Below are 23,409 nucleotides of genomic sequence, written 5' to 3' on the forward strand. Positions count from 1 at the left end.
CTATCAAGTAATAATTGGTTATATATTCTTTTGGCTCCCACTTTGTTTCCTATTTTTGCTACTAGACATTTAGATACTTTTAGCTGAAAAATACACAAGTGTTTTACCTACAAAAAAAAGAAAAAGAAGAAAAAAGAAAAAAAAAAGCTTCCCTTTATTACTTCTTAACTAATGGTGTCTAGTGAGCTTAAAAACATATGACAGGCATTTAGTGCAGTCTGGGAGAATACATAAACAGAAAGCTGTAATCCAGCATGACCATGCTCTAAAAAGACACATTAAATGCTAATATCATCACCAAGAACTTAACTTGTAAATTATGAAGGACGCCATGCAGGCTGAAGGAACCCTTGTCTAGAATTTCCTTGATTTCTCACACACTCTCAACACGTGTTTGAGCGAGGGCATCATTTATAAAAAATTTAAATATCCCATAATTTTCTCTTTACTTGAAAACATAACTTTAAAAGAAATGTATTAATTTATTTGTGTTTGTGTATATATGTATGTGTGTGTGTGTGTGTGTGTGTGTGTGTGTGTGTGTGTGTGTGTATGTATGTATATGTGGGTGCCCGCAGAGGCCAGAAGCAGCACTGGAGTCACAGGCTGTTGTCAGCTGCTTGATGTAAGTGCTTGAAAAACAAACTGGGTCCTCTGCAAGAGCAGCAAGTGCTCTCAACTGCTGACACATCTCTGTGCTTTTCTTTAATGAGAGTATTTCCATAAATGGAGCAAAACCTTGCTTACTCACTTTTAAAATAGATTTGTCCAGATTTGCAGAACCACCGGAATCATTTGCAGAATTGAAACTATAAATTTTAGGACCTGTGTATAATAGAAAACAAATAGGGAGTTTAATGATTGATATTCCTTCTACCATCTTAATTTTCCTCTAGAGGTTGCGAAATAGTAAATCTGACTTTAACCCGTTCCCCTCACTTTCCCAAAGAGTGCAAGCCCTCAAAAATATTTTACCAGTTCGCACTCTTCAAGGGAACTAGCTTTTCATGTGCGCTGTGGTCCAGTATCTATCTTCTTGGGGAAGGGTTGGAGAACTCCGCACAGGCTGCTGTCCTCCGCAGGGCAGGTCTAGAGGTCTCCCATGGCTGCGAGCATCTTCACATTTCCTAATCAGGTGTTCTTATTCCTTTCTATTTGTTTGTTTTTGAGACAGGGTTTCTCTGTGTAGCCCTGGCCATTCCAGAACTTGCTCCATAGACCAGGCTGGCCCGGAAGGCAGAGATCCACCTGCCTCACCGTGCTGGGATTAAGGGCACGCACCACCACTGGGCCCAGAGGTTCTCAGCCTCACCATGCGGAATTAAGGGCGCGCACCACCACTGGGCTCAGAGGTTCTCAGCCTCACCGTGCTGGGTTAAGGGCGCCACCACCACTGGGCCCAGAGGTTCTCAGCCTCACCGTGCTGGGTTAAGGGCGCCACCACCACTGGGCCCAGAGGTTCTCAGCCTCACCGTGCTGGGTTAAGGGCACGCACCACCACTGGGCCCAGAGGTTCTTACTCTTCACACCTAGCTGAGACTTCTGGGGGGGGGGTTCTAGAAGATGATCAAGTCTGATAATAAAGTACTTTCCCTCAAACAGGGTGCTGAATGAAAAGATAGGTGGGAGAGAAGTCATCGTTCAGCTTGACCGCAAGCCCAGGATTGCTGTACTAGCTTCAAGGGCGGTCACCACAAGTCACCATACACTTGTCGCCTGCACAGTAGGGAAATCATTGTCAAAGGCTCTAAGTCTAAAGTCAAGGTATGAGGGTCCTCTCAAGGAATCAAGCCATAATCCACCCTATTTATTTATTTATTCATTTATTTATTTGAGACAGGGTTTCTCTGTGTAGCCTTGGCTGTCCTGGACTCTTAGACCAGGCTGGCCTCGAACTCACAGCGATCCACCTACCTTTGCCTCCTGAGTGCTGGGAAATGCACCCTATTTTAAAACTGAGAACTTCATACATGTATTCAATGAAATGTGGCCACATACTTAGCCTTCCCTCCTCCAGCTCCCCTGTATCTCTCCGAACATGCTACCCTCTTGCTGTTTTGATAGCCCTCTGTGGTAGTTTGAAATGAGGACTGTCCCCCACAGGCTCGCCTATCTGAACGCTTGTTTCCCAGATGGCGGTGCCATTTGTGGAAGCTTTAGAACCTTTAAGATGTGGCCCCTTACTAAAAGAAGTGCGTATCTGGGGGTGAGCTGCGAGGTCTCACTGTCTCACCCCTCTTCCTGTTCTTTCTCTTCGCTTCTTATCTTGATGAGAATGTGAACAGCCAGCTTCCGGCTCCTGCCTCCACACTGCCCCCACCTGTGGCCATGTCCCTCCCCTTCCCCCTCCCCCTCCCGAGGTGATGCTCGTGCCTGGGAGACCTTGCCCAGCGTGCACACGGAGGCGAGGGACAACCTGCAGGAGCTAGTTCTCCCCTTAACAGTTCACTTTGTAGTTCAGGTGGCCTTGAGTTTGTAAGCCTCCTCCTGCCTCAGCCTTCGGAGTAGCAGGGATCACCGGCTTCCACCAACAGGCCTGGCTAATAACGCCTTTACTCTTAAAAATTGTTAAAGATTCAGGTTTGTTTTTTTTTTAATTTACATGAATTATAACTATTGATTTATCACAGTACAAATTAAAAAGTAAATTTTATTCATTAGTCATTGAAAATAAGACTGTTAATGTCAAACAAAACTTTAGTAAAATAGATTTTCCAAAACAAACAAACAAAATGTATTTTCCATTTTTGACAATCTCTTTGTTCTTGGTGCTGTAGCCTGCATACACATGACTGTTGGGGTGCATTGTGGGAAGGTGTGTCTCCATATACTTCCACTGTTAATTCTGTACCAGCAGGGACCTATGACCATCACCAGTCTCATAAATACTGGCTCTTTCCTCACCCGCCTAAGGCAATCTAGACTGATTGGCTTTAATAACAATCTGACAGCCAATACCTAGGCAGGAAGGGGAAGGCAGAACTTCAGGGCAGAGAAAGGGACTCTGGGAGAAGAAATCAGAGGTAGAAGATTCCAGATACCAGAGAGGGAGGCCAGGCTGCATGGCGGGATGCAGTGTCCGGCTGAGCTGGGACAGGGTTAGAACAGCAGGGTCTGCCCAGCAGAAATCTGAGCTTTATAGTATTAACAAGCCTCTGTATCGTTATTTTACTGCTGGTAGGTCTGAGATAGTCCCATTATACATGTGTAACGAATCTCACATACTTGGAATTTTAATTTGCTTGTGTAGCCAAGACAAACTATTAAACACTATTGGGTAAAGCCAGGCAGTGGTGGTGCATGCCTTCAATCCCAGCACTCAGGGAGGCAGAGGCAGATGGATGTTCATTCGAGGCCAGCCTGGTCTACAGAGTGAATTCCAGGACAGCCAGGGCTACACAGAGAAAAATCTAAGCTAAACAACATACACTCCCCCCCCCCCACCCTCCCAGTCTCCAATCTACTTCTGGGTGGTTTACTCAAGGGAAATTTATTTCTGACAGTCTAGAGTTCAGTAACCACAGATTAAGGTGCCACTGGATATGTTTTATTCTGGGGTCTCTTTTCTTCTGTTATGTAGGTGTGGCCATCACCTTGCTGTGTACTTCTCTGGAGAATGGTTGTGCTCCCAGGAGGCCTTCTTATGAGGATACTAATTGTACTGAACAGATCCTACCCTTTCAACATCATTGGCCATAATCACTTCCTTAGAGGCCTTGACTCAAATACAGCTGCCCTTGGGGCTAGAGGAACTTTAATCCAGCAACATGGCTGCTCTGATCACATGTGAAGACCTTCTAAGTCTGTATGATCTGGCTGGAATGCAGACATGCCCTTAGTACACACCTTCCACCCCAAACAATGGGGTAAAGTTAGTTTGTAGAAGGAAGCACCCATGTTTGAAAATTGTTGCAGGGTATTTGATTACACTGTGAAGCCCAAGACTGTGTACTGGGAAAACCTGCTTTTAGTTGTGGTGGTGGAGCTCAGCCCGGAAAACATACCTTTAATCCAAGAGCTTTCTGTTTATTGTAAACAGGGTTAAATAAAGTCACCCAGGTTAAGAAGTGGAGCAGGTAACCAGTGGACCAAGAACTCAAGGCAGTGAACATAGGAAAAACCATAGAGAGTGAGGGGCAGTTAGGAGGACAGATAGAGAAGCAGAAAGGAGGGACACTCATTCACCAGGCGTGGTGGCGCACACCTTTAATCCCAGCACTCGAGAGACAGAGGCAGGTGGCTCTCTGTGAGTTTGAGGCCAGTCTGGTCTACAAAGAGAGTTCAGGGCAGCCAGAGCTGTTACACTGTCTCAAAAAAAAAAAAAAAAAAAAAAAGGAGGGACATTCAGTTTGAAGGGTTTTAGACAGCGCGGAGAAGGAAGGAAAACAGCCATTTTTCCTTCTGGGATGTTGGTTGCAGAGGAAGGTCAACTGGGGGATTTCTCTGTCTCTTTAGGCTCTCACCCTAGCATATGGCTCCCAGTCTTAATTGGTAAAATCGAACGTTTGAGATTTTGTCTAAAAATGGCAGAAAGTGATATCTAATTGAGAGGCAGACAAAGTGACAAATCAAAGAAAGATTTGACAGAATAGGATGTGCCCAGCTCTCATGAGAACAGAGAGGAAAGAGAGGCCCCTGAAGAGAGAGCCCCAGAGACAGGAGAGAAGGCAGTTTTACCAAGACAGTTTTACAGAGACAGGATGAAGACAGAGCAAGCCAGAGAATGAGAAGGAGCCAGAAGATTAGAACAGACTGCTAGAGTTTGTTTGAGGCCAAGCAGAGCAATTCAGTCAGAAGCTGAGAGAAGCCAGTTTGAATCAGTCATCTTGGAGAGGCGTCTGAGCCAGAACATCTGAGTTGAACCAGGCAGCCACAGTTCACACAGAACAAGAAAAGGTGAGCTTATTCAGCAGTAAGTCTCAGAGGCTGAAAACTTTCTAGGCTTAGGTTAGATTGTATGGAGGCTAAGCTTCCAGGACGAGGCCTGGGTTAGCAGACAAGGCAGCGAGCCTCCGAGAGGACAATTACATCTGGTGAATAAAAGATGCTGGTGTAATAACATGCATCATGTAGACTCTAGAACACTCTCCATACAACTCATGAGAAAGCAAAAGGCAAACACCAGCTTAGGACTCTCACAGCAACAGTGTTAGCTTCAGAGCTGCTGCCAGAAGTTTCAGGAGTTCCTTGGAACGCTGAGCACACTTCTGAGAGCCACTGCTTTATAGAAACAAAATACTACCAAGTTTACTTGTTTTAGAAGTGTTAAAATAAAGAATGAATTGTAAGGGAGCTGGAGAGCTGGCTTAGGGGTCAGAAGCCGGGAGCATGGTGCACACACTCCTGTAGTCTCAGCACTCAGGGGTCAGAAGCCGGGAGCATGGTGCATGCACGCCTGTAGTCTCAGCACTCAGGAAGTTCACAAGTACAAGGCCAGCCTGAGCAACAGTATGGCCTTGCCTCAAAACAAACAAACGAACAAACGACCAAGCCAACACTAAGAAAGAAAGCTGATGTACCCTCAGGGTTGAGATGGTAGGTTCCTTCCCAAACACTGTTGGTGTGGGTTTGTTTGAATTTAGTCAAACAGGAAGCACGTTCCCATTAGTCTCCTCCAACTGTTTCACCTACAACTTTCACTTAGCTTACTTCCTCGAGGGCACCTTTCACTTCAGACTTCCAGTGTAAATAAGAAAAGAGCTGAGTTCCTGGAAAACTATCACGTGACTCAACAAATCCTGCGGTGAGACTCACAAGGAGGAACCAGGGAGGCAGATACGTGTGTTTTCACGCTCAACAGTGTTCTGAGGCACAGAAACAGTGAGATCTTACCACGGAGACACCCCCAGTTCAACCAAGGCCCTTCATTTTCAAACTCAGCCCAGTACATAGCCAAGTCCTGACACAGTGCAAAGTGCAGTTATGAGAGCTCAAAGCTTTTTAATGATGCCTTGTTATATCTATCAATGAGGACTGACAAGTCTTAGGCTCTCTTCTCCTCGACTTCCCTAAGAAAGCTCTAATTTTCTTTAGTTCTTTAAATTTTTTTTTCTTACAGCACTTTGGCACATATATGTTGTAAGCCATATGTTAAAGTCTGAGAAATCGGCAAACATTTGTCTTCCCACTTACACAGATTGTTTAATTAATAAATGGTGGTTTCGCAGTCTTTGGGATGCTTATTCTGCCCAGAAACTCACGCGGCAGGATAGAAAAATGCTTTTGTTATAAGAGGTCATTTGAGTTATATTGGTCTGTTTTCAAAAGGAAGACTACAGGACTTTGAAGCCACTCTCTGAAATATTAGACATTCCCAAAATTCAAACTTAGTGTTAACACAAAAAGCAAGTATCCTATGCAAAGAATGTGTGGCGACCTTTAGGCAGCCTAGACACCCCCCCCTCCTATCAGAGCAGGGTACACACGAGGCCGGCGGCTATACACGGCAAAGTTAACCACACACTGCACTGTAGTTAGAGGCTTTTCCTCAAAGTAAAAGTGCTCCGCTTGAAAGCACAAGCACTGAGATGCTTACAGAGCACACGGAGCAAGTCTGAAATGGTTCACACTAAGCCACTCCCTTTCTAAGAACTTAGCTGGCACTGCACTACAAGGAGAGGAAAACCGAGAGCCTGTTTCAAGTGACATACTTCATCCACATGTTGTTCTATCAGGAGCCATGGGACTTTTCTGCTACTATGAATCCTTTCAGCATCTTAAAGCTTTTATAATTGAATAGCAGTAGATTTGTTTACGATGATTTAGCTGCACATCTGGAATAGCTGGTTGTATAACAACTGCATAGTAATAAAAAAAGGATTAAAAACATTTTTTTCTTCTTATATTTGTGTGTATGTGTAAAGAGAGAGAGACAGAGCAGTCAGCGGAAGGCAGAAGAGAACTTCCAAGGGCCAGTTCTCTCTTCTACATGGGTCCCAGGACCAGACTCCGGAGACTGAGGTCATCAGGCTACCTGACTGGCACTTTAAAATGCAGAGCCATCTTGCTCCCCACCCCCACACCCCCACTCTTGATCTAATTTTTCCATTTGACAGTTCTTCCTCTCCTGTCTGCTGTCAATTTTCAGAATGCCAAGCTATCAGCTCCTTACATGCTCTTAATCTGTTCTTCAGGAAAAAGTGAAGGTGCCAGGAGAAAGTAGCTATTTAAACTTGCTAAATTAGTAACTCTATTTTAAAATTCTAAGTCAACAGTCATGGAATAAAGTTGGTTCCCATTCGTTTGCCAAGTTAAGGTGCTTAAGATTTATGGCCGCTACTTTCCTCATCAACTGCCGCAGGTGGAAGAAGTTACTAGAAATCTAACCGGAAGTGAGGGGGTTAGTTTGCAGCATCTCCAAGACAAAAGTATTATAAGGTCCAAATTTATAATTAAAAGGCCATGCAACAGTATGCCACATAACTGGCTCTCAACACACACACACACACACACACACAGCTTCAAAGCGACCCATCTGATTAACAAAGAAACAAACCAGAATCACTTCCGTACGGTCTAATGCTGCTCAGAGCCTGTTCCTCTTATAGTGTATTGTTTTCACAGCCGCCAATGATGCTGATGCCTCCTTATCATCTGAGCCTGCTCTGACTTCCTTTGGATCAGCCAAGGGATCCAAACAGAGACTATGGTGGGGAAAAAACTCCAGTATCTATCCCCATGGGGCTCATAGTCTAGGGCAGTAATTTAATAAGCAACTAATTACCAGACTTGGCTAGGAACAGAAAAGTTGAGTGCTAAGAGAGAACGCGAAGCATGGTAATCAGAGTGCTTAGGACCTGTGAGGAAGTGTCCAGAAGCCAGCACTTTGGCGCTAATCATCAAGTGGCACACATCTATAATCCCAGCACTCTGGAGGCAGAGGCAGGAGGATCTCTGTGAGTTCGAGGCCAGCCTGGTCTACAAAGTGAGCTGAGGACAACTAAGGCTACACAGAGAAACCCTATCTTGGAAAAACAAAACAAAACAAAAAACCCCAAAACAAACAAACAAACAAAGCCTAGCAGTTAAGTGTCTCCTCACTAACGCTACTCCCAGCCCTCACTTTGCACTTAACTCTTTCCAGTCCCTTCTTCCTAAGTTCCTGCCTCATTTGAACACTTCCCTTGGCATTCCTGCCACACAGCCATCCCATACCTACCACATCTGTTGTGTGTGTGTGTGCGGGTGTGTGTGTGTGGGGGGGGGCTTTGAGCTTCTTGTTCCCTCCGCCTCAATATTGTCTCCAGTAATGCTAATAGCTTGCTTCATCTCAGCTTAAATATTTTATATGGAAGGCCATCCCTATTCCAAACCAAAACACAAGTTGCATTATATTCAGTTTTTACCAAGTTACTATTTTCTGTCTTTTACAAAATGTTATGTTTGGTAAATTGTGCCAATTATTTTTTCAAGACACGGTTTCTCTGTGTAGCCCTGGCTGTCCTGAAACTCTTTAGACCAGGCTGGCCTTGAAATCAGAGATACGCCTGCCTCTGCCTCCCAAGTGCTGGTCTTAAAGGTGTGTGCCACCAGGCCTGGAGTCCAAGATCTCCACTCCCTCCCCATAGACAGAGCAGACAGAGTTTTTCTGTGTAGCCTTGGCTGTTCTGGACTCACTTTGAAGACCAGGTTGGCCTCAAACTCACAGAGATCCTCCTGCCTCTGCCTCCTGAGTGTTCGGAGTAAAGGCGTGCGCCACCGCCGAGCCCCAAGCTCTTTCTTAACTCAAGACCTTTGGAATGTTAGTTCTCCTATGCTTTACAGTGTTAACTTCTGGCTACCCTCTAACTTCAGCTCACCTGTCACTTTTTCATGATTTCTCACCATGGGGGTGGGGGGGAATATACCTTGGTAAGCTCTCCTCCCAGGCTTTTCTTTGTAGAGCTTAACATCTATAAAGCAATGCTTGTCTGTGAGATTAGTAAATTAGATTCCTAAGATGCCCTAGGGGCAATGTTTCCATTTTGCCGGTCTCATTACCACCAGATACTTGGTAAGTATTTACTATATATAAACACATATGCTTGAAGTATTTGTTGACAGAAGACACACACACACACACACACACTATAAGCAAACAGAACAAAACAGCATGTAATTTTGATTTTTTTTTAACTAGCCTTAATAGTGGCAGGAACTAGTCATCTTCAAGTTATCAAAGCGATCTTCAGGGTTAGCAAAAACGCAAGGCCGTGGAAAGGAGCACAAGACGTTTACAGCAGGTTAATCCAGGGCCCAATGTGTAAAGTGCTGCTATACGCAGGAAGTTCTGACTTCTCTAGAACAGACAAGCACACTGCGTGGATGAAGAAGAAGACATGAAGACCGGTCAGAAAATAGAGCCGGCATCAGAACAGAAGCGCTTCACTACTTAACTCCTCTCTGCATTGGCGGAGTAGCTGTTCTGACAGCTCAGGGTGGATTCCTGCTGAACGACAGCAGGGTGCCATTACTTTGTTCTCAGAAAAATAAGGGTGATTTAGAGAGGCGACGTCATGCTGTCACAGAGTTACTTTCAATAACTTTTAATGGCCAAAGGCCCTTTGATCGATCTACAAGGCCACGCCACCGACAGCTAGCAGCTCAGGTGTGGAAGATGACCAGCTTGGATCTCATCAGCACGGCTCCTGCTATTCTTTGGGGGACAAGGAGCAGGATCTGAGGGCGGAAGGTTGGACACTGGGCCAGGACGTACCTTGCTTGACTCGGGGCTCCCGGGCGCTGGGGGGTACGGCGGGCGCCGGCCTGGCCACGGGCTTCTTGCTCTGGGCTTCCCCAACAGCTCCGGCCTCCGCACTTCGGGCTCTGGAAGCAGACACCGCAGCCCGCACCGCCGCAGCTCCAGGCGCCTTGTGTTTCTTGTTTTTGCCTCCCATGTTTCAGCTGCAGGAGAGTATTCTTCCAGATCCCGATCCCGGCTGCTACACCGCAGAAGCCCGAGAAGTCTTCACGTTAGCCGGCTCCCACGCCTCCACCCAGCCTCCTCCATCCGGGCTCCGGCGCTGAGGCTCCGGTTCAATTGGTCCGTTTCAAGAGGCTCCGCCTCTTGGCTCCCGGGAACTAGCGGCGTGCCGGGTGTCGTGCGCCGCTTGTCGCTAGGGTTCTAGTCACTGAGCTGCCCGACTCGCAGCCCTCGAAAAAGATAAGAAGGGACAAAATACAGACTAAAAAGAAAAAGGTTACGCAAGTCTTAAGGCTCGATCATTTTTTGATTCCTGTGGGCCACCGTAGAGCCTCTTTTTGGCGTCACTGTAGGTGCGACCGCAGGGCCTCTTGGGTAGGAGGGAGATTTGGTCTCAGAGCTCCGAAAGATGGCGGACGCTTTCGGGGACGAGCTTTTCAGCGTTTTCGAGGATGATTCGACAGGGACCAAGAAAGACAAAGAAAAGGAGAAAGAGAAATGGAAGGGACCACCAGGGTCCGCAGACAAGGCCGGGTAAGGAAGACTTCCGAGTTGTTTTTTTGTTTTTCCCGTCTTTGGTACCAGTGACGGGAACACAGCTCAGACGGGGAGCACGGAAAGTGTGTGTGTGTTGTGTGGAGTCGGGAGGCGAGGAGGCTTGGGACAGGAGTTGCGGAGGGAGAAAGCGCTGGTGTGGGGAAGCACGGCGTGGCGGCTCGCGCGTGGCCGCAGACAGCGCGGGTTCGTGCCGCCACGCTTCCTTAGGCCACGCCCAGACCCCGCCGCCTCGCTAAGGGTTCATTCCTCTGCCCCCTGCGGCGTGTGTGTCACCCACAAAACGTCACACGTGGCCTTTAAGAAGTTAGGAACTAGTTGAGCCAAGGGTGAAGACGTGTGGGAAAGAGTTTTTAAACCACGGAGGCAGATAGCTACGGAAGGAAGAGATTTAATCTCCCAATTGTAGGTTGTTTTTTTTTTTTTTAAATCGAGATAACAATTGAGATGTAATATGAATAAATTAATAAAAAATATTTTTAAAAAATCGGATCCAAGAGCTTGCAATGTGAGTTAGGCAAGCCTCGAACTCGCTATCCTTTAAGTTTCCCCAGTGCTGGGATTACTGGAGTGTCCCACAACACTCAGGCAAACTAGTTTTCTCTCCCAGAAAGTGGAGGGCCATCAGCCTTTCACACTTGAGGGTTGCTTGAGTCCCATATTACATTAGTAGTTGCAAAATATTGTTGTTGTTGTTGTTGTTGTTTTTTAATATTACTTCTTTCTGCATCCCTTACCTGGAATCTAACCATAAAAAAAAAAAAAAAAAAAAAAAAAAGAAGGAATCATTCCCTTGGGGCTGAGGAGATGGCCAGCAGCTCCCCGGTACCCACATAAAAGTTGGGCATAGCTACGGGAGCGCCTGTAACCCCAGCACTATAGGGCGCAGAGACAAGGCTTGCTTGCTGGAGCAGGCTGGCCCTAACCTAGCCTCAGAGCTGTTTAAGTGAGAAGCCCTGTCTGTCTCAGGGAATAATTAATGCAGGATGCTGGGAGGCTCTGGCCTCACGATGTGCTCAAGCGCAGGTACCACACAAATAAGACCCCCGTCGCCCGCAAAAATACCCTGCTTATTGTCAAAGTTAGCTGCAGTTTTCAACTTGATAATTTGACCAGATTAACCTGTGGGCAAGCCTTTGGAGCGTTTTTCTGAACTGCTAATTTATGTGGGAGGGATGGCAGGTGGGCCCGCGCTGTCTGAGGAAGGCAGCTGAACAAGGCGCGTTTCTCTCCGGTCCCCGCGGCAGCCCCGGTCTCCAGGCTCCTGCTCGGCCTTCACATGGAAGCTGAACTAAGCCCCTTCCGAGTTGGTTCTGGTCACTGTTTTATTACAGCAACAAAAACCACATTAGGACTTCTGTCAGCTGTTCAGTTTTACCTTGAGGTACAGTTCATGAAACTTGGTTGCCTATCTGTTTGTTTGTTTGTTGTTCTTAGAGGCGTGTTTGTTCTTAGAGCCAAGCCCGCCTCTGCCTGCTGCACTCAAAGGTGTGCACCACCACACCTGAGTGCTTATAGGTGTTAGGGAAGTGACTTGTGCACACCTCCCTCGCCCTCTGTTCTGCGAAGGGCTTGAACCATTCCCACAATCAGCGGAACTGTTTGCACCTTCTCTGTAGAGCGGTCTCCTCCAGCCCTCCCCACCTAGACGGCTTCTCTGTAGAGCGGTCTCCTCCAACCCTCCCCACCTAGACGGCTTCTCTGTAGAGCGGTCTTCTCCAGCCCTCCCCACCTAGACGGCTTCTCTGTAGAGCGGTCTCCTCCAGCCCTCCCCACCTAGACCGCTTCTCTGTAGAGCGGTCTTCTCCAGCCCTCCCCACCTAGACGGCTTCTCTGTAGAGCGGTCTCCTCCAACCCTCCCCACCTAGACAACTTATAGCCTCCATCATTGTGGAACAGTTTATATTTTCTAGAATTTGCTTAAATGTAACATTTAAAATTTGTTTCAGTGCCGGGCAGTGGTGGCACACGCCTTTAATCCCAGCACTCCGGAGGCAGAGGCAGGCAGATCACTGTGAGTTTGAGGCTAGCCTGGTCTACAAAGCAAGTCCAGGATAGCCAAGGCTTTACAGAGAAACCCTGTCTCGAAAAACCAAAAACTAAATCCCCCCTCCAAAAAAAATTTGTTTCAGTACAGTATATGTTTTTACTCAGTGTATTTGCTGTTTATTCATATAACATGTCAAGAGTTCTGTTTTGTTGTCTTTTGTTTTTTTTTTTTTTTTGTTTTGTTTGGTTTGGTTTTTGTGTGTGTGTGTGGTTTTTTGTTTTGTTTGGTTTTGTTTTTTTTAGACAGGGTTTCTCTGTGTACCCTTGGCTGCCCTTAACTCATTCTGTAGACCAGGCTGGCCTTGAACTCACAGTGATCTGCCTGCCTCTGCCTCCTGAGTGCTTGGATTACTGGCTTGTGCCACCACACCTGGCTAACAGTTTTCTTTTTATTGCTGAGAATTGTGTTTAAGGATGTATTTTACCTTTTAATTATTATATTACTTCCAATTTTAAAAGATTTTTTAAAATATTTATTTTGAGTGTGAGGTGGACACATCTATGCCACAGTGTACATGAGACCAGAAGCCAGCTTTTTTTTTTTTTTTTTTTAAAGATTTATTTATTGGGAGCTGGAGAGATGGCTCAGAGGTTTAGCGCACTGGCTGTTCTTCCAGAGATCCTGAGTTCAATTCCCAGCAACCACATGGTGGCTCACAACCATCTATAATAAGATCTGATGCCCTCCTCTGGCCTGCAGGCTCACATGCAGGCAGAGTACTGTATAAATAATAAATAAATCTTTAAAAAACAACAACAACAACAAAAGATTTATTTACTTATTAAGTGTATAGTGTTTTGCTTGCACACTAGAAGAGGGCACCAGATGAACTTTCTGTCGCACTATGTAGATGAACTTCTGGCGCGTTGTCTAGTCCTTCTGTCTTCACTGTAGGAATGTTGGAAGTACAGATGTAAATCCCCACATCTAGTTTGTTTTTGTTTTTTAAACATTGGAAGAGGGACTGTGAAACTCAGGTCTTCAGGCTTGTATGGAATGTGCTCTGCTGAGCATTTTTGTTATTTTGCTCTTTGAACAGTAGTAAACCAGTGAGAGCTCTCCAGGCTGGCTCTTGTGAATTTATTCTATTCATAAGATTGATTTACTTTATGCATATGAATGTTTTATCTGCATGCACGCGTGTATGTGCACCGTGTGTGCGCATCTGTGTGTGTGTGCACCTGTGTGTATGTGCACCTGTGTGTATGTGCACCTGTGTGGACCTGGGGTTAGCAGTGACCGAGCCCCTCTTGTGAGTTGTTATGGAGACCTCGTCAGTCTCTGTACCTTGAATGTTTTCTGGCATAATGTTGTCTAGATTCACTGCCCTAGAGCTGGAGCAGATCTAAACAGTCTCTGTTTCTTATAATGGCGCGTGTTATGTAGTGCTTAAGGTGCCCATTGCTATTTGATGCCATTGCTTTTAGGTCCTTGAGTACTAATTCCTTAGTGAATCTTTCTTTGAAAAAATATACTCTATACACTACTGATGTAATTAACACAGGATTTTAAACAACTTCAATTATCATTTTTTTTTTTTTTTGCTCTAAATCACTCTTTGTAAATACTTAATAGTCTTATTTGACACGTAATAGTTTAAATACAAGAGTAATGACTGGTACCTGTAATCCCAGCACTTGAGGCTTGAGGCTGCAATGTGGGACCTGTCTCAAGAAACTGGAAAAAGGAGGCTAGGAAAATGGCTTAGTTGGAAAATTGCTTGCCATGTTACCATGAGGAGCTGAGTTCAAATCCTTAGAATCCATGGAAGTAGATAGCAGAGCAGTGTGTGTCTGTAGTCGCAGCACTTGGGAGGAGGAGGACCCCTGCTTTGCTGGCAGCCAGTCTAACGGAATCAAGCTCAGTTTCAGCCAGAGGCTCTTTGTTGAAGGTGTAAGGTGATTTGAGGAAAACATAGGTTGTTGACGTGTAGCTTCTACAGACACACCTGCATGTGCACCCTTGGATGTATGAATACTTAAGCACACAAAGCTATGTTAATTAATATGTAGTAGTCTTACTGCCATTTCAAAGAGAATTAATAAAAGTTTGGTTTTATACTTAGTAAGAGTAAATATTAATCATCTAATTATAGCCTCCCTAGATTCCAGGCATGCATGTGGTACACATACGTACATTCAAGCAAAACAAACATACACAAAAATAAATTTTAAAAAATGAAAAAGAAGGGGTTGGAGAGATGGCTCAGATGTTAAGAGTGTTGCCTGCTCTTCCAAAGGTCCTGAGTTCAATTTCCAGCAACCACATGGTGGCTCACAACCATCTATAATGAGATCTGATGCCCTCTTCTGGCCTGCAGGTGTACACGCAGATAGAACACTCATACAAATAAAATTAATATATACATCTTTTTTTTTTTTTTTTTCTTTAAACAAAATTTCATTTAGGGCTGGTAAAATGGCTCAACAGGGACAGGTATGTGTGCTGCTACGCCTGATTGTCCTGGGGTCCATTCCTTGGAATTCACATAGCAGAAGGACTTGTGAAGATTGTACTTTTAACTCCACATGCATGTACCCCCACCTCAAAACAAACAAGTATAAAAAGAGATGCTTGTACTTCTCCAGTATTTTAGATATATGCTTTTTCAGATAAATGGTCTTTTAACTGTTTTCTGCATTTGTTTTTTCCCTTTTTTAATGATACTTTTTAATTAAATTCTTAATTTGTTGGGAGCTCACTTATTTCTTTACATTTTAGTGATTATATATCCTGTAACAATAGCAGAAGATAAATTTCTCATTTCATCTTATAGAAACTATCCATCTATTTATTTAATTTTTGATTTATAAGACTGTTTCTACTGGTCTGGCTGGCCTAGAACTCATAGAGATGTGCCTGTGAATATTGGGATCAAAGGCGTGTGAGTGGCACCGTGCCTCACTGCTTATTTAAGTGTGTAGTACGCTAGAACCTGATGGGAATGGGTGTTTTGCTTTGGTGTATGTCTGTGCACCTCCTCCCTGCCTGGTGCCCTCAGAAGCCAGAGTGCGGCCCTGGGTCCCCTGGGAATGGAGCTACAGAGCTGTGAGCTGTCATGTGCGTGCTAGGAAGTGAACCTGGGTCCTCTGGAACGGCAGCTAGTGTTGCTCTAACAGCTGAGTCGTCTCTCTAGGCCTATTCTATTCATTTTTGGCCATTGTAGCTAAATTTAAATTTTGTGTGGAGTTGATTTTTCTGTGGGGTAGAAGTTAGACTGAGTTCATTACAGATACGCTGAGAAGCATCATTTAGTGTCACTACTTGGATTTTTTGGTTTCTTTTGTTTGACATTTTTGTTTTTGACCTTTTCAAAACAGGGTCTCATTGTGCAGCCTAGGCTGCCCTTGAATTTACATCCTCCTACCTTAGCTGCCTGAGGTTTGTGATTTCTCTATACCTGTATACCTGGCTTCAAATCTAGCCATACAATTTTTCCCCTTCCAAATAGTAGTATCATACTATTAAAGAAAGCTTTAAACAGTCTCCATGTAAATGTCTGCTATTCTGAGGAACAATGAATTTAATGAAATATTTGTTGCTATTTCTTTTTTAAAAAAGATTTATTTATTTATTATGTATACAATGTTTTGCCTGCATGTACACCCGCATGCCAGAAGACTGCAGCAGATCACATAGATGGTTGTGAGCCACCATGTGGTCTCTGGAAATTGAACTCAGGACCTTTGGAAGAGCAGCCAGTGCTCTTAACCTCTGAGCCATCTCTCCAGCCCTTGTTACTATTTCTTATAATGGGAATTTTAGAATCTTAAAGCAACCCTTCCCAGAAAATAGGAACTATATAAGGATAATACTCAGCTTTACTAGTTATAAAGGTAGAGTATTCTGAGGGTTGCCCCGCTTTGACTTGTGAAGGTCATTTGTTTAAAAGATGACTTTGCTTTGCTAAATATGTATAATATATTAAATAATATGGGGTTGCTTTAAAGTTAGAACTGATACTATGAAACTTACTCTGAACTGTTTGCTTTTTCAGGAAACGACTGGATGCCAAATTACAATCAGAATCAGCCAGTGGTGCGAAAAACAAGAGAGAGGTAGATGTTGAAGGGACAGAGGAACCTATTTTTGGCAAGAAGCCCAGGCTAGAAGACTCAATTAATGAAGACTTAAGGTAATAGTTGCATAGTCAAAAAGTTAGTTACTCTTAATTTGACAGAAGCATGGCATTTTAAAAATAATGTTATTATATAAGCTTGAAAATACAGAACACCTTCTTAAATATGGTGAATTAGAAAATAAATGATTCATTCTTTGATATTTTGGAATCCAATTTTTGGAAAAACATTTGAAGACTTGTTTTTTTAAGAGGAGAAAAGACTTATAGATGCCTCATGATGACAAGATGTGAGAAATTAGAATAGGTAGGCTGTTCATGGCCACGCGTTCGTGCCATGGGTGTGATGGGTGCAATGCTCAAGCTGCTTTGGATGAGGGAGACTCGTGGTATCTTTGACTATGGGTCTCTCATATTTATGTTTCTCAAAAATTTAAAGCTGGAACTTTTACTCCTGATACTATTATTTTTGGTTGATCTGGTTGCCACTGCAATAATGCTGTACGTTTGTTTTGCCATAACTAGTTTAGGCTGTCACAGCTCCTAAATTATCTACTATAAATGGTGATACAGGTGTCACTGAAAATTGTGGGATGGCGCCAAAAGTTTGAGGAGGCTGCAAAATAATAATAATTGTACTTTAAATTTTTTACTTATTGTTAAAACTTTTGGATTTTTACCAAAAATATATTTATTGTCTTAAATATCACAAATTTAATATGTACTAGTGAGCCTAGAATAGAAATACATTTAGTTTGATTTATTTATAGTTTTGGCCTTTTAGAAGTCAGAGAGCCTTGATGAGCATAGTATAGAATTTTGATTAATATCTCTGTAAATTCTAGCAACATTTAAATTAGTTTAGTTTATAACTTCTGTTGTGTAGTAGGTTTTGAATGAGCTTTGGGTTTTGAAGTAGTGACAGTGCTTTGAAGAAGTAGTGGCTTTTATCCAAAATCGTGGAGCTGAGCGGGTGTTTGTTGAGTAATCCATGTAGCAGTCTGTTATATGTTTAAAACAAAAGATGGTCTTAGCACTTTGGAGTTTTCAGTTCATTTAAGTCGTAGTGACTTCTCTGAATATTTATAAAATATAAAATAGTTTGGATTTACAGTACTATAACTGGGCAGTGTCATTTTGTTTCACAGTGCAGATAGGAGGCTTGTGATCTAATTATTGAAAATAATTCATGTTGTTTTAAAACCTTCTTAAGCTTGGCAGACCTGATGCCCAAAGTCAAGGTACAGTCAGTGGAGACCGTTGAAGGCTGCACACACGAGGTAAGTGCAAGCAGTCTACACTTGTAGTTTTCTGTAATGTACTGCTCGTGTGGTGATCAGCAGGCTGGTCAGCACTGAAGGCCTGCAGTCAGGCCATTTCTGTGGGGTGCGTGTAATGTGCTGGAAGAGCTGTAGCTCTGTGAAGAGGCCTTGGGTTCAAACGCTAGCCCAGCATTTCTCCTAACTGTAATCTTGGGTAAATTTTCTAACCTCTTTGAACATCGTCTATTTAATTTGTAAATTACAACAATGAGATTTCCCTCCATAGGATAGCTGTAAACATCATACATTCTTAAAAAAGGGAAATTACCTAGCACAAAGATAGTGCTGAGGACTTGATTATTCTCTTGCTCCTAACGTTACCAGCACCCTGTGTGCAGGTTACATGCAGCTTCATGTCATGCCCCAGTGACTAGTAAATTACTGCTAGATAGTGATCACTGGTGGCTTGTAGTGTCTATTTAGAAGTGAACGTATGTACACGTAGGCTCTAGTGTATTTATACATTTAATTTTATTCTACTAAGCCTTTTACCATTACAATGAAATTTTATAATGAGGCTGGACCTGCAAGATAGCTCAGTGGATAAAAGACCTTGACCCGTAAACTAGACAATCTGAGTGCAGGCCCTGGACCCAGGGTGGCAGGAGAGCTGACCACTGCACTGCCCTGAGGCACGTGTGCCTTCCTATGATAATAAATAAAATAGTAAAAGTGTCCTTGCCAGGTGGTGGTGGTGGCACACACCTTTAATCCCAGCTCTTGCCAGGCAGAGGCAGGTAAATCTCTGAGTTTGGGGCCAGCCTAGTCTACAGAGGAAGTTCCAGGACAGCCAGGAACCTTGTCTGGAAAACCAAACCAACCAACCAAACAAACAAACAAAAAAGTCTGTTAAGTGAGTGGAGAAGTTCCAGATTAATAAGAATGGCAGTTGGTGTGGATTTAGAACCGTACCTGTTTAAACGTTGTTTTACTGTTTAAAGCCTCTTTTTTGAGAAATGGTACTGTGTTTGTGAGAGATAATGGCCAATTAATAAGTTCAGCACTTGAGACCCTGTCCATAATGCCATGTCTTCAAACAAACAAATACCCGCCCCTCAAACCAACCTACCACCACCACCACCACCAATGGAGAGCCTGCTCTGAAGCAGTCAGCTCTTTCACTGCTGCAGGGTTATGTTTTCTGCCCTACCCTCCACCCCACCACCCCACCCCACCCCACCCCACCCCACCCTTCGTTTTTGTCAGGTTCTCTTCGTATACCTTGTTTCTTTCTTCTTGGAGTTGCTGGGGGATGTCAAGCTGGCGTGTTCTGATTGTAAGCCCACAGCAGCCCACCTGTCCTTAGGTCCACAGAGAGGACTGTCTGTGCCATGTAAACGGCCATTGCTCTGACTGTTCTCAGCTGCATCTTACCTCATCTCTACAGAACTTTTGTCAATTACATTTTTCTCTGTGTATTGTAGAGCCTTCTTCAAACTTGACACTTCCTGTTAGTGTATCAGCATTGAAAAGAGTTTGTAGGTTTCTTTTTTAGGCACTATATTGTTTCTCTTTTATGTTGTAGTTGTTTATTCAATGCATATGTTTTTAGTGCCAAGTAAAACAATCATAGCATTGTTGGAGTGTTCTGCTTAAAGAACCACTGTCAGCTTTCCTAACCTTTCTTCCATGTTTAGGTGTCTTCTCTGTTTCTCTGACATTGCTCTGGCACAAATCACCAGTGGCTACTAGCACTTCATGACATTCTGCTGCTGTTCTTGACTCCTTAGTGTGTGTGTGTGTGCCTGTGTGTGTGTCTGTGTCTGTTTCTATGTGCCTGTGTGCATGTGTGTGTCTGCGTGTGTGAGATATATGCACATTTGCACTTATGGAGCACAGCGGAGAACATTAGGTGTCTTGTTCTATCTTACTTTCTTGAAACATGGTCTCTAACAGTACCTGGCGACTGTAAATGTGTGGGTTTATTTTAGGATTCTCTATTCCATTATTTACATGGTTCTTTGAGCCAAGACCATGATGGATTTATTTGCTTTTTCTGTCTGTCTGTCTGTCTGTTGTTGTTTGAGGCAGGATTTCTCTATGTAGCCCTGGCTATCCCAAAATTGACTATGTAGACCAGGCTGGCTTCAAACTCACAGAGACCCACTTTCTTCTGCCTCTGGCGTTCTGGACTTAGAGGCATGTGGTACCAAATTCACTTTTCTTTTTTAAATTCTATTTTTTCGTGTTGAAAACAATTTTTAAATTTGTATTTTGATTATATTCTTACCCTCCCTTAAAATTCTTCCAGATCTTTCCCTTCCCTACCCACTCAGCTTTACATTCTTTCTCAGAAACAGACAAAACCCCAATGCAGCTATAATCCTCCCAACCAAGAAAACAAAATGCACCAGACTATAACCAAATAAAGAACCCTAAAGAATTGGTGTCCAGTACATGTGGATCTACTTCTGAACATGAAGCCCTACAGGGGTGGCATACCCCGTGTCCTCCAATTTTCTGTCTCCCAGCAGGTATAAGTGGAAGTTCAGTTGTTACCTTTTACCCTGGTGGATAGGTTTTCATTCATTTTTTTTAAAAATAGAGCAATATAAAATGAGAGAATAGAAACTGTCACATCAAAGTTGGACAAGACAAAGCAACAGAAGGAAAAGAGCCCAAGAGAAGAAGAATCAGAGACCCATTCATTCACACTCAGGAGTCCCATAAAACACTAGACTGGAAGGCATAGTGTAAGCACAGGGACCTGGCGCAGACCCGGGTGGGCCCTGTGCGTGCTGTTTCAGCTTCTCAGTTCATAGGAGCTTTGCTCATATTGGTACAGAGGCCTTGTTTTCGTAGTGTCCCCCATCCCTTCTGCTCATCCACTCCTCTTCTGCAGTGTTCCCTGAGCTCTGAGGGAGGGATTTGATGGAGACATCCCATTTAGGGCTGTGAGATATAATGGCTAATTGATCATTTTCAGTACTTATTTTAGACCCTGTCCAGTGCCCTTGCTTTTACAACAATGAATAAGAATCCAGAGCAGCAGTCCTTAACCTTCCTACCGCTGCGACCTTTAGTACAGTTCCTCCTGCTGTGCTGACCCAGTCACGAAGCTGTTTCTGTCACTACTTCATGGCTGTCATTTTGCTGCTGTTATGAATCATAATGTAAATGTCTGTGTTTTCTAATGGATGGTCGTAGGTGACCCTGGGAAAGGGTCACTTGACTCCCAAAGGGGTTGTGACCCACAAGTTGAGAACTGCTCATCAGAACCTGCTGCTCTCTGTGCACTCCAATGCTGGTAGGATTTGCAGGAGGCGGCCAAGGCAGGCGGCTCATGAGTTCACTTTCTAAATTATAGTCAATTTCTACCTAATCTTCCCTGAAACTGAACTCATTATCTTGATTGTAATGAGTTTACTGATTATTCTTAATGTTGTTAAAGCTTTTAACCTCACCCATTTAATTTTTATTGGAGTTTTGCCTAACTTCTATGTGTATTTTGAAGTGGCCATGTGGATTATTTATATGTCAAGTGGTTAGATTCTTCCACAGTTAGAATCAAGCGTTCTGGTATTAATACTTAGACTTGAGAATCTAGAAATAGGGAATATCATCTTATTTCAAATACTTTTGTTTTACTGATGATCCCATTTTATATGTTGTCTGTTTTCTTGAGCACTCATTAATGTATGTACATTAGGCACAGGAAAGATAACAAAGGCCCTGATAGGTTGTAGACCTATCAAATATTAATAAACCGTTTCTTCAGGGAAATAATGGTGCATGTTTTCAACTACATTGTCATTAGGCCAGTGCGAATAGAGAGTTTTTTTGAATATTGTGATTAGCTTTTTCGCTTGTTCTTGTAGTCAGTTGATTTTCTAGCTTGTAAGGCTAACAGAAACACTTTGTTGATCATTTTTATTCTTTAAGCCATCATTGGTTTTGGAGTCCTGCATTTTAATGGTCACCTCTTGTTTTCTCTTTGAACTTTGACATCAGGTTGCTCTTCCTGCAGACGAGGATTATATTCCACTTAAACCTCGAGTTGGAAAGGCAGCAAAGGTCTGTACTCTACTATTTGGGAAGTTTTGTGAGATTGTAAAAAGAAAACATTTAGGGCCGGGCATGGTGGCGCACGGCTTTAATCCCAGCACTCAGGAGGCAGAGGCAGGAGGATCGCTGTGAGTTCCAGGCCAGCCTGGTCTACAAAGCGTGTCCAGGCCAGCCAAGGCTACATAGAGAAACCCTGTCTTGAAAAATGAAAAACCAAATAAACAAAAACCATTTCAAATGAGAGTTTTAAGTTTCCTCATTTGTATGCCTTGGAGAAGCCCACTACCCAGGACAGTGAGAACTGGGTGAAGACACGTGTGAGAAGCCATGATGGTGTGATGAGGGTCTAAGACAGTTAAAGACTGCTCATCCTTCCTCTGAAGGAATCTAACGAATTGGTCAACCTTTTTCTGTCGGAAAAAAAATTGCACATGTATAAGTATTGTTGATAGTTTAAATGTTCAGCAGCTTCGAAAGAAGCCAACGTGTGGCCTGTTTTGTTCTGATGTGTCTTCTCAGTTGTCCAAAGGGGCCTCAGGGGCTCCCGTGTGCTGGGATGACACGTGCACCCTCCTGCTTAACGCTGTTTTTAAAAAATCTTTAAAGGTTAAAAGAATAAGGTTAATTTCTTTAGAGAACTTTCTCTTAAAAAAGCATGGAGAAGCAAGAATTAGTATTTCTCTGCTTTTACCGAGTAATGCTAGGAGTTTTGTTTTTCAGAACCTCAGAGTTTTAGCTAGGAAAGGAAGTTATACACCTATTTTATGGGATTTGGAAGATTTATGATATAAGGAAAGTGTGTTGTACATTATCACAAGGCATATAATAATTATTTTTATTACTAAATTAACTGTAAATACTAAAAGAATATAATGAGAAAGTTAAACAACAGATTAAGGCCTGTGCTGCTTTTTAGTCCTCTTTCTTTTCACTCCTGAGTTGTAGTGAACTCATAAAGGAATCCTAGAGTGCTTTGGAAACAGTGTTGTCTTTTGATTTTAAGTGTGCTTATTTAATATAGGTTAGCATTCTCATGTGTCTGTCAATTTCCCTTTGTAGGAATACCCATTCATTCTTGATGCTTTCCAAAGAGAAGCTATCCAGTGTGTTGATAATAATCAGTCTGTGTTAGTGTCTGCTCATACGTCAGCGGGAAAAACTGTGTGTGCCGAGTAAGTAATGATCTTTTCAAATGAAATAGTCAAATCACTTCGTTATCTTAGTTTTTGAGAGTTTCCATTGTTTTTTATCTGTAGTCTGCAAATAAGGATGCTTTTGCATGTACTTTTCTAGTTATTTTAGGTAAACTTGAGTTTCTTTTTTTTTGCTTTCATTAAAATATTGAGGGTTTTTAGTGCAGTGTTTTAATAGATGTAACCAAGAGCCATTCCTTTGTTCCCATTATTTGGGAAAATATTTTGCTTTGGCTGCTTGTAAGACTTTGTCTTTATCATTGGTTTTAAGCAGTCTATTTTAGCTTATTGTCATTTACATGTAA

The 23,409-nt window shown here is 43.3% G+C and overlaps 2 protein-coding genes across 2 annotated transcripts in view; one reads left to right on the forward strand and one right to left on the reverse strand.

Annotated features, from left to right (window-relative positions):
- The window catches only part of Dhx29 (DExH-box helicase 29), a 46,842-nt gene extending 36,793 nt beyond the window's left edge, over window positions 1-10,049 (reverse strand). The window contains exons 1-2 of the mRNA XM_051172406.1: window positions 9,695-10,049; window positions 752-825 (exon numbers count right to left, since the gene is read on the reverse strand). Coding sequence (XP_051028363.1) covers window positions 752-825; window positions 9,695-9,875 — 255 coding nt within the window. The 5' untranslated portion in view covers window positions 9,876-10,049. The remainder of the gene's footprint in view (window positions 1-751; window positions 826-9,694) is intronic.
- Window positions 10,050-10,160: 111 nt separating this feature from the next.
- Mtrex (Mtr4 exosome RNA helicase) overlaps window positions 10,161-23,409 on the forward strand; it is a 66,277-nt gene continuing 53,028 nt past the window's right edge. Inside the window, exons 1-5 of the mRNA XM_051172408.1 lie at window positions 10,161-10,435; window positions 16,504-16,641; window positions 17,798-17,864; window positions 21,858-21,920; window positions 22,971-23,083. Of these exons, the coding sequence (XP_051028365.1) occupies window positions 10,311-10,435; window positions 16,504-16,641; window positions 17,798-17,864; window positions 21,858-21,920; window positions 22,971-23,083 (506 nt within the window). The 5' untranslated portion in view covers window positions 10,161-10,310. The remainder of the gene's footprint in view (window positions 10,436-16,503; window positions 16,642-17,797; window positions 17,865-21,857; window positions 21,921-22,970; window positions 23,084-23,409) is intronic.

This window comes from Acomys russatus, chromosome 30 (assembly GCF_903995435.1).
Source record: "Acomys russatus chromosome 30, mAcoRus1.1, whole genome shotgun sequence".
Classification (NCBI taxonomy): Eukaryota; Metazoa; Chordata; class Mammalia; order Rodentia; family Muridae; genus Acomys; species Acomys russatus.